This window comes from Abramis brama (genome assembly GCF_963993115.1).
Source record: "Abramis brama genome assembly, chromosome: 4".
Taxonomy (NCBI): domain Eukaryota; kingdom Metazoa; phylum Chordata; class Actinopteri; order Cypriniformes; family Leuciscidae; genus Abramis; species Abramis brama.
In genome coordinates, this window is record NC_139966.1 from 38606709 (window position 1) to 38621708 (window position 15000).

Here is a 15000-nt window from a genome sequence, read left to right on the forward strand (position 1 = left end):
ACATATTGTCTTAAAAAAAAGACAATTTATATATTTACTTGCATCTTACTATTCGACCAAAAACAAAATTTATAAACTTTAGAAAGGTTACCTCTTGCAAGGAAATCATCATATTTTAAAGCCCCTGGCATCCAAAAAGTTCGAAAACCACTGTTATAATAAAGGATGGCACTTTATTTTATTAACCTAATGCGAATATATTCATATTCAAAATATAGCGCACAATATATTTGAACCTTATTGTTCAAATAGTCAACTTTAAACGTTATGAAGAACAGGAAACACAAGAGGGGAGGGGTATTTCTCACAAAAACATAGCAACATTTTTTGCATCTTGTCATCGCGTCAATGTGATCAACATCGCAATGGGAAAACCCGATAGATGGCATACTTTCATCAGACTTTATCTAATTAACAAGAAATCCCCAAAGCCTCTTTCAGATAAAATCAAAACCGCACTCGTGGTCATTTAAAGACGAGGGGAAATCGAGAGAAAGTGCCTTACGTTTGGGAAACACACATCTGGAGCGGCTTCAGTACCAGTGTGTTTGAGATAGTCCGCCCAATCGAAGTCCTGTGACTCAAAGCCTGACAGAAAATGAGACATTGAGAAAAACCAAATGAGACAGGGAGAGAGAGGCAGAGCGAGCGAGTGAGAGAGAGACATTGCACTGTATTTGCACTGTATTTTCCTTCATCCTTAATTATTTTTAGCTAAAATATATTATTATTAATGTTATATGAATATAAATATAAAGATAGTTCATTTTTATATTAATATTCATATTTATTCTAGATTTTATTTTTATTTCTAACTTAAGTTTTCTTTTTTTTTTTTTTTTCTTACTAACTTGATTCTCAAATGCTTAAGCAATACAGATCCATTCTACACCAATAAAGCACACTATAAAAATAATAGTGAGATAGATCTGAGGCAAACAGCATTGATAGACTCTTATTAAGTGAATATGAATTTAATAGTTAAAATCCCATTAGCACGCAGAGAAATCACAGTCACACCCACCCCGTGGCCTCTCCAGTCCAACACCATTCTTCAGGCACCACTGGACTGGCAGGATGCCCGGTGAGTCGGCGTGACACACCACAGAAGTGGGCGGGGCTTCGGCAGTGAGGTCATCAACTGTGATCTGAAAGTAGTATTCATTGTAGATCTGCAGATCAGAGAGACATGGTGTGAGACAGAGAGAGAGACAGAACGCCTGATGTCAGGATCGGTGGCTAGTAATTATATCCTCTAGCATAATAACCCTTCATCTGGTGTGTGTGTGTGTGTGTGTGTGTGTGTGTAAGAACGTACTTTAGTTACAGACACAGGGAGAATGTGGAAGGGTTCCACTGGTGAGACCATTTCAAGCTTCATTCCTGCCCTGAAGGAGTGTGTGTTTAAGTCAGCGTGATCCTGAAACACACACATACAGATATCAGATGGGAATGTTATCAAGAGCTTTGTGTAAAATGACGCCTCACATCTCCAACTTTCCCAACACACACACACACACACACACACACACACACACACCTTAAAGACCTCCAGTGGAAGTGGACTGTTCAAGGCTTCAGCTGTGGCTTGATCTAAAGCTTCAGTCCATTCTGAGCTGCTCCTCAAATCACAGTGATCTGAAAGAGGAAGAGAGAAACACAAGCTCATCCATCTATCTATCCATCTATTTAATCACCCAACTACTCATCAATCCATCCTTCATCCACCCATTCACCTTATCCATGCATCCATCCATCCATCCATCCATGCATCCAAACAAGTATTTATTCAACTAACTATTTATCATGCATCATCCATCCATCCATACATACCTTTATCTATCCATCCATTTAATCAACTATCCAAACAACTGTTTATTCAACCAATTATTTATCAAGCATGCATCATCCATCCACTATCCATCCATCCGTCCATTTAAGCAACTATCCATACACTTATCCATCTATTTGTCCATCCATTCATTCATCCATCCATCCATCCAAACAAGTATTTATTCAACTGTTTATCATTGATGCATCATTCATCCATCCGTCCATTTAACCAAGTATCCATTTAGTCATCCGACCATCCATCCATCCATTTAACCAAGTATCTACACAGTTATCTGTCCATCCATCCATCCCTTTATCTATCTATCCATTTAATCAACTATCCATGGTCATCCATCCATCCATCCATCCATCCATCCATCCATCCATCCAAACAAGTGTTTATTCAACCAATTATTTATCAAGCATGCATCATCCATCCACTATCCAGCCACCATCCATTTAACCAACTATTCATACAGTTATCCATCTATTTATCCATCCGTCTGTCCATCCACCCATCCATCCATGCATCCAAAAGTATGTATTCAACTAACTGTTTATCATTCATGCATCATCCATCCATCCGTCCATTTAACCAAGTATCCATATAGTTATCCATCCATCCATTTAATCAAATATCCGTGGTTATCCATCCATCCAGTTAGCAATCCATCAAAGCATTTTTTCATCCATCCAGCTTTCCATCTATCCCAGTATTTATTCAACCAACTATTTATCAATCCATCCATCAATCATCCACAATTATTCATCTAACCATCCTTTTAACCAACTATGCATCCAGTTATCCATCATTTTATCTATCCATCAAAGTATTTTTTTTTTCAACCCAATAGTCATCCATCTATCCAGAACTGTTGTACAATATGTAATAATGTTAGTGCCAATCAGTCATTTATATTACAGATAAGCCAATATGCTATCTCTTGCACACACAGACACAAGAACCTTCTTGTCAACGCTACACTAATACGTAATCAATCAAATATTTTAGCTACTGAAAAGCTACATGATTTTAAAATGTCATGCTATCACCTTGCTATTGAGACATGTAGTTAAACTAATTGCTTGGCTATTTGTAGCATCGCAACCACTTAACACTGCTGAGAGTCACAGCAGATGCAGGAAATCACACATTAACACACTCTCTCTCTCTCTTCTCAAAATAACTGCTTAGACAGGCCAAGTAATCAATACTAAGTCTAGAGTGACTTTTGAACTAGTAACTGCCTGAAAAATGTATTGAGGTAAACATTTACACCTTTTAATGCATTGACTGATATCAATTATTTCTTATGCATTACTTAAGCATATCTGTTAGAAATGCAAGATCATGAGAAAACATGTTTTGAACTTATTTGCAAGGTTTCCTTTAGGTAAATGTGAATTCAGATCCATAATTATTAGACTGTGGAAGTCAGACACAGGCTGTACATAGAAATTGGCAATGGAACAAGTTTTTGTACACTGTCAAAAACTTGGCAATAGTGCAAATAGATCAATTTGCATAAGAAAGGGGAAGCCTCAAGAAAAATGCAAAAAGTATGACTATGAACTGCCCTGCTTTAACTCAAAACCTTAAAATGGAAACTTGAAAAAAGTATTAAATGTATTTTAGCCTATTTAATGATTTCATTTAGATTTAATCTCCATTTATTTAAATTTAATAATCAATTCATTTAACTTAATTATGCAATTGAATCAACACTGACTATATTTTAGTTTAGTTGCAAAGTCATTTATACTGATCAAATACAGGTTAATGCTCTCACCTGTGGGCGGTTTCATTGATAAATTATTCTCTTTGGCCCATCCCAGGGGGCGGAGCCTGTTGTCAAGGTAGAACATCCACCTATAGTGGGCGGGGTCATTTAATCCAACATAGCTGAGGCATAAACGTCCACCGACGTTACACTGGACTTGTGCGGCCCAGTACACGGTAGGTTCGGAGTCATCACGCACTTCCAAAATACAGCCTACCACGATCAGATCCACTGTGTTTTTACCTTTTAATGGCTGAGATGAGAGAGACAAAGAAATAATATTCTTCATTTAGGTAAATCATTTATCAAGGAATTTGCAATTTAACATGTAACTCTTGATTCGGTTGCTGCCTTTGAATCCTCTGGGGAAGACTCAGCTTAAGAGTTTGGAAAAATTGTATTGAAAAATTGTATTGTATTTTGGATGAAAAAATGTGACGCGTTCATTTTATTTAGCATTAAACGCATCAAAATGAAGAGTAAAAGATGGACATTAGGCGTGTAATTTTTTCCCATAACTAATATTGTCTTGCTGTCACAGACAATGATGGGATTTTTACAGATCTATACAGTCTTGTTTTCATTCACGTCAAATTAAATGTTGTATACTCTGATTAAGGCCATTCCAAATTAAATTTTCGCCATAATTCGATGGTTCTCAACCATGACCCAAGAGTGCTAATAATGTAGCCAATAAACAGAATTATGGTATTGTGGTGCAGTTTTATCTGTAACTTTGTATTGGCTGTTAATATCATCATATTTGGTCCAATGTTTGTTCCATGTGATAGGCTGGTAAATCTCATTTCTGCTGTTGTTTACGCATTTACACAATTGTTAATGTTAAGGACATTTTTGATGTTCTTGTATACTAAACAAATAAGTGTAACATCATTCTCACCCCTTCAAGAAGGTTAGCCGGTGCCGTCCGTGAACCTGTGAGCTCTTTGATAAGAAACTCGGCCCAGTCACTGTACTTCTCTTTAATAGCTGAAATAGATCAGAAAAGAGCAGATAATGAATTTCACACACTATAAATCCAAATACACAGACAATTTCCATACTTTTATGGCTGGAACTAATGTAATACTTTGCTGTTTGATAATACAGTATCTACCATGCACATGTTTGTGTGTGTGTATAATTTAAAAAAAATCTACACATGCAGGCATACATACACTCAGATTCAAACATCAGAGACCACAGTGAAAGTGTTTTATTTAGCATTTTTGTCAGCATATATATATATATATATATATATATATATATATATATATATATATATATATATATATATGTCCAAATTTCTCTAACATCCACAGATTTACAGTTTTACTGTTTAATTGACTTCCTCTCCCAAACATCTTGCTACTCCCTTCCCAATGGTGTCAGCCACATTAATTATTCACATATGCATTACAAATACATACAACAAGAAGCCAATTTCTGAATTTCATTGTCTAAACGGACACAAACCTCCTGCTTTCTGCATAATTCTACATGGTACCGCCACAGAGAGAAGTGCTAGTTAGTTACGTGTTAGAGAAGAACAACAACACATTAATCATGACGAAGTTGTGCATCGTTTGCACAAACTGTACGTTTGCATCAGCAGAATTCACACTGCTGAAGTTCTACAAGGTGGCCAGTATGGTTGTTGACTGTTAGCTTGACTCTAAGAGCCAAACACTGTCTCTGCCCTGTTACGTCACAACTGCTTCACTCAATAACACATGACACCACTCACAAGGGTGTGAGCTCTGCCCTGAGAGAGAGAGAGAGAGAGAGAGAGAGAGAGAGAGAGAGAGAGAGAGAGAGAGAGAGAGAGAGAGAGACCGTCGTAGGGTTGTAGGGGGAACAATTGGCCAATAATAATCAACACAAAAATAATGTTCTTGATCAATATATAGTCAACTTGTTTTCCAGTAAATAGCTAAAATCCTTCAAACTAGATCAAATTGACCAGAAAATCAAAATTGCATAAGATGGATCATGATGCGATTATTACATAATCATTATACAATAATTATACGAGTATTACATAAGTATCACAATTATTTAGGCTTGTTCCATTTAGTCTTTTACAGTGTAAAAAGTGATCAGTTGACTTAACTTAAAAAAAAAAAAAAAATCGAGGAAACCCGTTGCCTTAAAATTATTAAGTAAACTTCATGCTTAATCGAAATAATTAATGTGGAATTGTCAAGTTCACATAACTTAATTTTTTCAATTAAGCTTTACGTTTATTTACTTCAAAAAATTGAGTAAACCCATTGCCTTAAAATTATTAAGTAAGTTAACTGAACACCTTTTTACTGTGCAAGAGTTGTAGCAAGTTATTACATTTTAATAAATGGGACTGAGATATGGTAGAATTGGAGTGACCGAAGAGTATATACAGTATAATTGAAAGTGTTTTCTGCTCTGTCATTGCATTGTCTGCCATTCAACTTGATGTTTTACAGACAGGAATAGAGCAACGGATACACTTTAAATTCATCACCACGCTTTTTTACAACAAGTTACATTTCCATTTAAACGATGCGATTGGTAAGCAAAGGTTTGGTTTAATATAATTGCTGTCTAGAAACAAAAAGGATGTTAACAAGCTCTCATTGGGGTTTTTTTTCCCCTGTGATATTGTAATTATGGCTTCAAGAGATTCTACAAGAGATTTTTGTACATATTTTTAAATATGTTGCAAAGTTTACTTAAAATCCGTTGTGGCGCATTTTCTTAAATTGCTCTTGGCTGCACAGACTTGTTCGGATCACATAAATAAATGCATAATTTACAACAACTCAAACAGACACTATCTGCAACACATGAGCCGTTTTGCGCTTCCTTTTTTCTGCACTAGGGAGTCTCTATGCAAATATTGATTATGCAAAAGCAGATTTGCATATCTTCCAACAATCTTCTGTAAACAGCGGGCCAGATTTAAAGAGTTTCTCTCGCTCATGTAATCAAGGCAATTATTCAAGAGAGGAAGGGGAAGAAAACACTGAGTTGAAGGAAGAGCAGTGTTATGATACTGACAACCTGTCCTGTGTATCTGAATCGTGGATAACATGGTTTCCTGTTTGCCTGCCAATAGTACATCCAGGATACTATTTTTAACAGCAAAAAAGGTCATTGCTTAATCAAGTTAACTCAAGGATATTAGACTGGTTTGTGTTTTTAAAATAATATATAATTTAATAGTTAATAAAATAATATATATATATATATATATATACATATATATGTATATATATATATATATATATATATATATATGTGTGTGTGTGTATGTTAAAGTTTTTTAATTGTAGTTATTTTCTGTATACTAAAATAATAATGAATATAAAGTAATATATATTAAAAGTAACATCAAAAAAGTAAAAATTAAAAACATTATTATAGTGTAACAAATGTATTGTTTTAATGTTAAGTTGCATCAAAAAACTTACAATTAAATAGATTATTATAATTATAATACAGAATTGTATATACACTTTTTACTGAAACACATTAGATTTAGATTTTATTGATATTCAGGGTTTAATCATTTTTCTAACTTTCATATTGATTTTAATACAATGCAAAAAAAAAGAAAAAAAGAATGCACTACAGAGCATGATTTTATTTAAACGCCCACAAGTCATTTTGCCCAAGCATTTGATTTGATGATCAAATCTGACCACAGAAATATATGAAGGATCTCTATCTGTCTGCCAGGCTACAATATTAGTGTGTGTAAGACCTGCACTTCTGTAATTCATTCCAATAAGAAAAGGTTGAGTCTGATTGTGTGTGTGAAAGAGTGCTTGTGGCAAAACGCCGCTGTGTCCCAGCGTGTAATCTCTGCAGCACGAGTGTGTACGCTAATCGCTCGAGTGCGGGAGTGTGCGACCGTTGCCATGCCAACAACCCCCCAGCGTCTAAGCTCTCGGCTCCGGCCGTGTGTTCGACACTCTTCACTGGAACGGGATCATTTCATCACATTAGCGCATAACAATGAAATTCAACACATATTTATGCGATTAATCTTAGGCCTTTATATTCCATGTGTGCTTGAGTGTGTGTGTGTTTAGTAGCTTCCTGAATGTTTAATAGCTGTTAAACATCCACCTTAATAAATGAACGAATTAATAATTGGTTCAGTTAATACAGAACACAGGTAAAGTGAAATTGACCTTATTTACTTTGTAAAAAGTCAACATAGCCATTATGTTAAGACTGTCTAAAGTACTAGTGTGACCAACTAGCAGTTAGTCAAGGGGCAATTCTTACCTTTTAGCATCAAATTAGACCAGACCAGTCTACGTTTTTATGTAACTGGCTTTAAACAGTTATGAACAGTCTTAAAGAAAAAAAATGTGATGACTAACCTTTAAGACTATAGTCTTAGCAGTTAATGCAACCGGCCCCTGTAATTGTTTTGCACAGATTTTCAGTCCAATTAAACAAAAAGTGTGAAATATTTGATCAAAATGTAATAATTTGTTGGTTGATGTCAGAATGTTGGTTGATCTTTCCAAGTATTCCTCTTACTTTGCTTTTGGCCGCCTCTGGCCATTACACAATTGAAAATATTTATACTGCCCTGCATGACACCCATATGGGTACGTGCCCAATGACCCGTATCTGGCCCAAAACTGTAAGCCAATGTCAATGTTTAGTTCTTGAACTACTTCATGACAACTATGGTTCTTGTTCAAAAGCAGTTTATGTTTTTTTAAAGGGCCATGAACTGCATTTTTGTGTGTATATATATATAAATATAATTTTTCCTGATGTGCACTTATAGTGTTAGTATGATTTGAACTAGTACTGTCAAATCAATTAGTCGTGATTAATAGCATCTAACATAAATGTTTAGGGTAACACATTACAATAATGTTCATTAGTTAATGTTAGTTAATCTATTATTTTATTAACTAACATGGACTAACAATGAGCAAAACATTTGTTACAGTATTTATTCATCTTTGTTAATGTTAGTTGATACAAATACAGATGTTCATTGTTTGTTCATGTTAGTTCACATTTCATTAACTAATGTTAACAAATACAACCTTAGATTTTAATAATGTATTAGAATGTTGAAATTAATATGAACTAAGATTAATAAATGCTGTAGAAGTACTGTTCATTCTTAGTTCATGTTAACTAATGTTAACTAATGAACCTTATTGTAAAGTGTTACCAAGTTTGTATGTGTGTGTGTGTGTGTATATATATATATATATAAATCGATTTGACAACACTAATTTTTACATAAAAAATTTGCATAATTTATAAATAAAAAGGTAGGTAATGTTATTTACTCAGTTCTGTTTTCATGGACTTTCAGTTTCATCAGTCATGCGTGTTTCTTTGTCTTAGTTTCCCGCCAGTCATCAGTTGTCATAGACACTCATCAGATAATCAAACTTATTCATCATCTCCTCATTATCACTTTATATTTATGTTTGTTCGGTTCAGATTTACTGGTTCTTCCAAAAAAACAAAAAAAACAAAAAGTGAAGAAAAAAAGGACATTATCCATTAAGTTTATGGACATTTCATTTAACCCTAAAATACAATGCAATGCAATGTGTAATTCAAAATACGGGTAAAACACCTGTTTATAAGACAGTTTTTATAAGACAGATAAAGGTTCTTGGTATCACCTTGTTTTACTATAGTAATAACAATAACTGGGTAAAAACTAGGTACTAACCCTGATCCTACCACTAATCCTACCTAGTTACCTTATTTTACACAGTACTTTCCTGGGTAAGTACACTGTAAGTACACATAAAATAAAGTGCAAACAAGTTTTTTTATTTAATATAGTGATGAATCATTTAGCTCTTTGGGGTTCTGTTTACTCGATTCTTTTTAATGAAAAAAATCTTGAATCAGTGGAAACTGCTGTCATGTCCTAGTCGAATTGAAACCAAGATGCGAGAAGTGAGGGTGCACTTAAAAAAAATAGTTTCATTTGCACACACGATCTTTTGCAAAACTTTACATATGCCTGGTTCTTAGTATCATGGTGTCTCCTTGAGAATCAATGACTGCTTGCAGCCTTTTGTAACAGTTCTGTATGAGTCCTTCAGTTGTCCTGACTCAATGCCAAAGCTGAATCTCAACATCATAAAGTCACTGTGGGGAAGAAATCAAATGTGCAGAGCATGCTGGGAAACCAATGAACTTACAGGACCTGGAGGCCTTTTGTCAAGAACAGTAGGCAGCTTTGCTACTCAGGAGAAACTGAGGACTCATACACAACATCACAAAAGACGATAAACAGAAAAGGAGAACCAATGGTATGTAATTATTTGAACAGAATACTCATTATTATTATTTGTCTTGTGGAATATATGAATAATGAATTGTAGGATTCCTTTTTTTTATTAAAACATTTTAAAAATGATAAATATCTTGCCAATTTTGGAAGATGTATTTACATTTTTTGAACAGAACTGTATAGTTTATGGATCAGTGTTGTTATTAACTAAAACTATTAAAATTATTTTTTTTATGGAAATAAAGCTGATCAAAACAATTTTTTTTGTGAAATAAAAGAAGTTGAAGTATGAAAGTTACTAAAACTTAAATGAAAATAAAACGATATAGAAATATTTAAATTAGGGCTGTCAATCGATTAAAAATTTGAATCGATTAATCGCATGATTGTCATGAGTTAACTCGTGATTAATCGCACATTTTTTTATTTGTTCTAAATGTACCTTAAATTAATACTTTTCAAGTTTGTAATACTCTAATCAACGTGGGCATGGATAAATATGGATGCTTTATGCAAATGTATGTTTATTATTGAAACCATAGTCAACATAGAGCATGAAGAGACATGTTTCAAAGGTCATAGATGTTTTTCAAAGAACTTGTTCATGTCTATTAGACACATGTAGAAAGAACAAAGAAATACCAGGTTCCCATTACTTCTCTTTCTTTGCACTGAGCAATTAACACAAATATGTTTAGATTTTTGCATGACAGGGCAGCTCTTCTGAAAATGCTAAATGTACATTTATTATTTATTATTAGGCTACATTATAGTTTGTCTCTCTCTGTGCCCATTTTGATGAAGCTAAATTCTCAATAAAACTGTTTTCATTGGTATATTTTACTGTTTCTGTTGTCAAACAATGGAATGAATATGAAATGGTGACTGAAACGCGACCCATTAAGACATAACCAGCTCTCCCTTCCAAGATGTTAATCTGCACAATAATCCTGATAATCGAGCCGTCGTCTGATGAAATCAAATACACATAAGATAAACACAGTATCTGTTTTGCGATTTCGGCTATACTTGCATGTAAAATTAGAGAAGCAACATCATATCTGTGTTTAACTGAATTAAAGCGCTGCTCGATCCTCTCTCCAGCGCGAGACGCAGAGAGAGAGCGAGAGAGAGAGGCGCGCGCGCGTGCTGGGAGAGCAGTAGGCTACCGGCGGTACCGGTAGATTCTCAGAAACTAAATAAGGTTTGGGCGCTTTGTTGAAGGGAAAAAATCACTAAATGGGTCTGCAATGTCGCTAAGTTGGCAACACTGTGTATCTCCATTTCTCCAACTAGGTTTTGGGCCATGGGTCAAACAGAAAATACGCGCTGCGTTAATCGAGCGTTAAAAAAAATAGTGCCGTTAATATGATTTTGCGTTAACGCGTTATTAACGCGCTAACTTTGACAGCCCTAATTTAAATAAAATATAATATTTAAATTAAAAAAAAACTAATGACAAATGCAAAAATACTATAAAACTAAATTATATATATATATATATATATATATATATATATATATATATATATATATATATATATATATATATATATATATATATATATATAGAGAGAGAGAGAGAGAGAGAGAGAGAGAGAGAGAGAGAGAGAGAGAGAGAGAGAGAGAGAGAGAGAGAGAGAGAGAGAGAGAGAGAGAGAGAGAGAGAGAGAGAGAGAGATTTAAAAAATAAATAATAAAAACTGAAAATATAAAAATAAATCTTCATTCAAATAATAATAATAATAATAACTAATATAATAGTGTAATAATACTAAACACTGTTATAGATGCAAAATATATTGGTACCAAATCGGTTATCAGCCTATATTAGAGATATTTTTATTTATTACTGGATATAAAATTTTGCTTGTTTCCCCAATTTTAACATGTAGATTAGGATTTAGGTTGCCATAAGCTAACACACAGAGTTAATAATAATAATAAACACTCATAATTTAACTCTTCCCCGCCAGCATTATTAAAAAAAAAGTTGAAGTTGAAATTCCGTCAATGGCAGAGGAAAGTTAATAACATAATAAATGTAATCTTATCTCAATCAGATCTCATAATGAATATTCATATTTCATAGTATACATAATAATTTTACCTGTACTCAAGGATTTACAGTTTTTCTCAATTGCTAAAACACTAAAACACATTGGCTGAACAAAGTTCTCAGTTGCCTGAACTCATTTAGCTAATTAAGCAGTCTGTTGTCAATACCTTAAACCATTTCACATGGTAAAACACAATTTGCAGATCTCACTTAGACTTTTCAGCAAAACTCTAAACACATTCTCATTCTCAAAACACATTCTGCACTCTAATGCACACGCCATCCATACTGGTAAACACAAGTGGCAACAATCAAATACAAATAGAGAACACATGTCATTGATTGAACACAACCACTCAAAACTGATTTAACCTGTTTCAAATGATGTGACACAACCAATATAAGCCAGTTCAGAGAGAAAACAGGTTGTTGACGGTGGGAAGGAGAAAGTCTGAGAATGGATAGAAGAAACAATGTGAGAGGACGAGTGCGTATGGAGGAGGAAGAGGAGGAGGGCGACGAGGAGGAAGAGGAGGAGGAGGAGGGCAAGAAAGAGGAAGAGGGGGAGGAGGGGGGACAATATTGCTTGGGATGTCGACGAAGTGCTCTGGCCTGGCCTGACCCAGCCCAAAGACAAGAAGAAGCACACTGATCACATCTTTACTCCTTTGATTTTTGTCCCTTTTAGTATTGTATACTGTAATACAGTGCATTATAGGCTGTATACTGTACAATGAACAAATTGTATGGCCCTGAACACTGTGCTTTCCATTTGTTAACAGTACTGACTGCTCAATAGATGTTGACTGGTTGCAGGTTCATATCAACAAAGAACAAGAATTACAGCATCACAGAGACAAAGGACAAGTTTGTGAGATGCAGGGTACAGTACTGTAAAAATAGGGGTACAAGGAGGAGGAAGAACAAAAAATAAAATTGCAAAGAGCAAAGCAGAGTAGTAATAGCTGATCAATTTTGAGCTACTATGATAGAACATGTTTTCGTTCATCAAAAGACAATGACGGAAAAATATGAAATTTGTTTTGAGATTAAAAATGTACTTCTCCCTGAGAACTATATATTTTTTGTTTGTTTTTTACTTTTCTTTTTATTTCCTTTTATCAAGTGCAGTCATACAGTATGTCACAAATGAAATTTTTGATGGTACAGTAAGGCGTCACGGGTAAGTCTAAACAGAATAGCAGTCCATAGATATCTTTCGAGAACTATATTATATTATATTTTGAACAATGTGTTTTCTATTTTTTGATGTATTGTTTACTGACTGCTTGATAGTGTATATCATTTTGATCACTTTGTTTATGATTTGAGAGCAGTATTTGATTTTGAACACAGGTAAAACTGTTTTGAGGTGAAAGTTTCATTTTGCAAGAGGAGTCAGAGGTTGAGAAAAACTGTAATATCATTTATTTTAGCTTTTATTTTTATTTTTAATAAGTAGTTGTAAATTAATTTTGTTTAATTTTATGTATAGAATTTTTACATTTTCTGGTTTAAAACTTTCTCTTTATGCACTGTTAAGAAAGTTGCTGCCTTAAATTATGTACAATCAACTTGGATATTTAAGTAATTTCAACTTAAATTACATTAAACGGACTTAAAACATTTAATTGAATTTTGTATAACTTTTTAATATCATTTTTTATAATATTTTGATGAGTTAAAGCAATGTAAAAACATATGTTGTCATAACTTATTGATCATATCTTTTTTTTTTACAGTGTGATCCCCCCCCCCGGCTGCTACAGAATGATTGTGTACCGACCGACCGACAAATGCATGATATACGAACATTTAACACAGAAACAGAAAAACATGTTTGAAATATGTAATGATATACATGCAAACATGTGCGTGCATCTAGTGAAGCATGCCAGGCTGAGTAGCTTTACATATGACCTCCAGAGTTGCCTTAACTTCGTGCGTCTCAGCTACACAAATGCATGCAAATACATAAGCTCACACTGACACTATACCATGAGCTTCACACCTCTCTCTCACACACTCGTACATACGTCATCTAACAGATAGAACTCAGCAAACAGGCATAAGGAACAAGGAAGGAATATAAACAGAAAATATTTGAGGAATGAAGAAGAATTCTGGAGAATTTCTGAGAAAGATGGGGCAAAAGATAGGAAAAGTTCCAGAACAAGACAGACATATAGACAGATGAATCATGCATCTTGATGCATGGGAGTAGATTGGGGTACAGACTAGTTCACAGAAGAAAATTAAACTTATGTCACCATTTACTCACCCTCATGTTATTACAAACTGACTTTTGTCCATGGATCACAAAAAAAGTTTAGCAAAATGTACCGGTCACTCTTTTTCATGTAGTTATAATGAATGTATAATGAAAATCATAAATGTTGTAAATATGATCAGTGTCATATTTCAAGCAGTCATACCTTTGTGTACGGACAGTGAAATTGAACTAGTTCTTTTCACTGAGCAAGTTCATCATGTCGGCGTGTTGAATTTCAATAACCGGAGCAGTTAATTTAGAAAACAAATCATTCAGACAGACAGGTTTAGTGAACTGGATAAAAACAATTCAATTAAAAAAAGGAATAGTAAGAAGAATTAGAAATAAAATAAATATTTGCTCATGAAAAAAGGGACAGACAGACAAGAATTTTAGTGAATTAAAACTTACATTTTGTCTGTTCATCAAACAAAACGTAAGAGTGGCTAGAATTTTATTCACAATTTCTAATTTTATGCGCCATGGAAGAAAGAAAGTCAAACCGGTTTGGAGGAATTTAAATTCTTAAGCCATTTAAAAAGAGACTGCTGAATAATAGTCTAGTAATACAGTTTGTTTTGTCTGAAAGAAGAACAAAAAAAGCAAGTGATCATTATGCTTTTTTGTTGCATGGAAAAGAGCAGCTTTGACATTTTGATTCCACAAGAAACACAGAGTGGGTAGATGATGACAGAATTAACAGTAAAATGTAAATGATCTGTGGGAACTGTAGATGTGATAAATTGCAATTTCGGCCCCACTGTTTTAGACAACA

At 34.1% G+C, this 15000-nt stretch overlaps 1 protein-coding gene across 2 annotated transcripts in view; it reads right to left on the minus strand.

Annotated features, from left to right (window-relative positions):
• Positions 1 to 15000, minus strand: part of sfmbt2 (Scm like with four mbt domains 2) — a 45333-nt gene that overhangs the window by 11868 nt on the left and 18465 nt on the right. For both annotated transcript variants that reach the window (XM_084110648.1, XM_084110647.1), the window contains 6 exons: positions 4516 to 4604; positions 3624 to 3867; positions 1541 to 1638; positions 1319 to 1420; positions 1025 to 1172; positions 506 to 588 (listed from right to left, as the gene is read on the minus strand). In XM_084110648.1, the coding sequence (XP_083966774.1) occupies positions 506 to 588; positions 1025 to 1172; positions 1319 to 1420; positions 1541 to 1638; positions 3624 to 3867; positions 4516 to 4604 (764 nt within the window). The remainder of the gene's footprint in view (positions 1 to 505; positions 589 to 1024; positions 1173 to 1318; positions 1421 to 1540; positions 1639 to 3623; positions 3868 to 4515; positions 4605 to 15000) is intronic.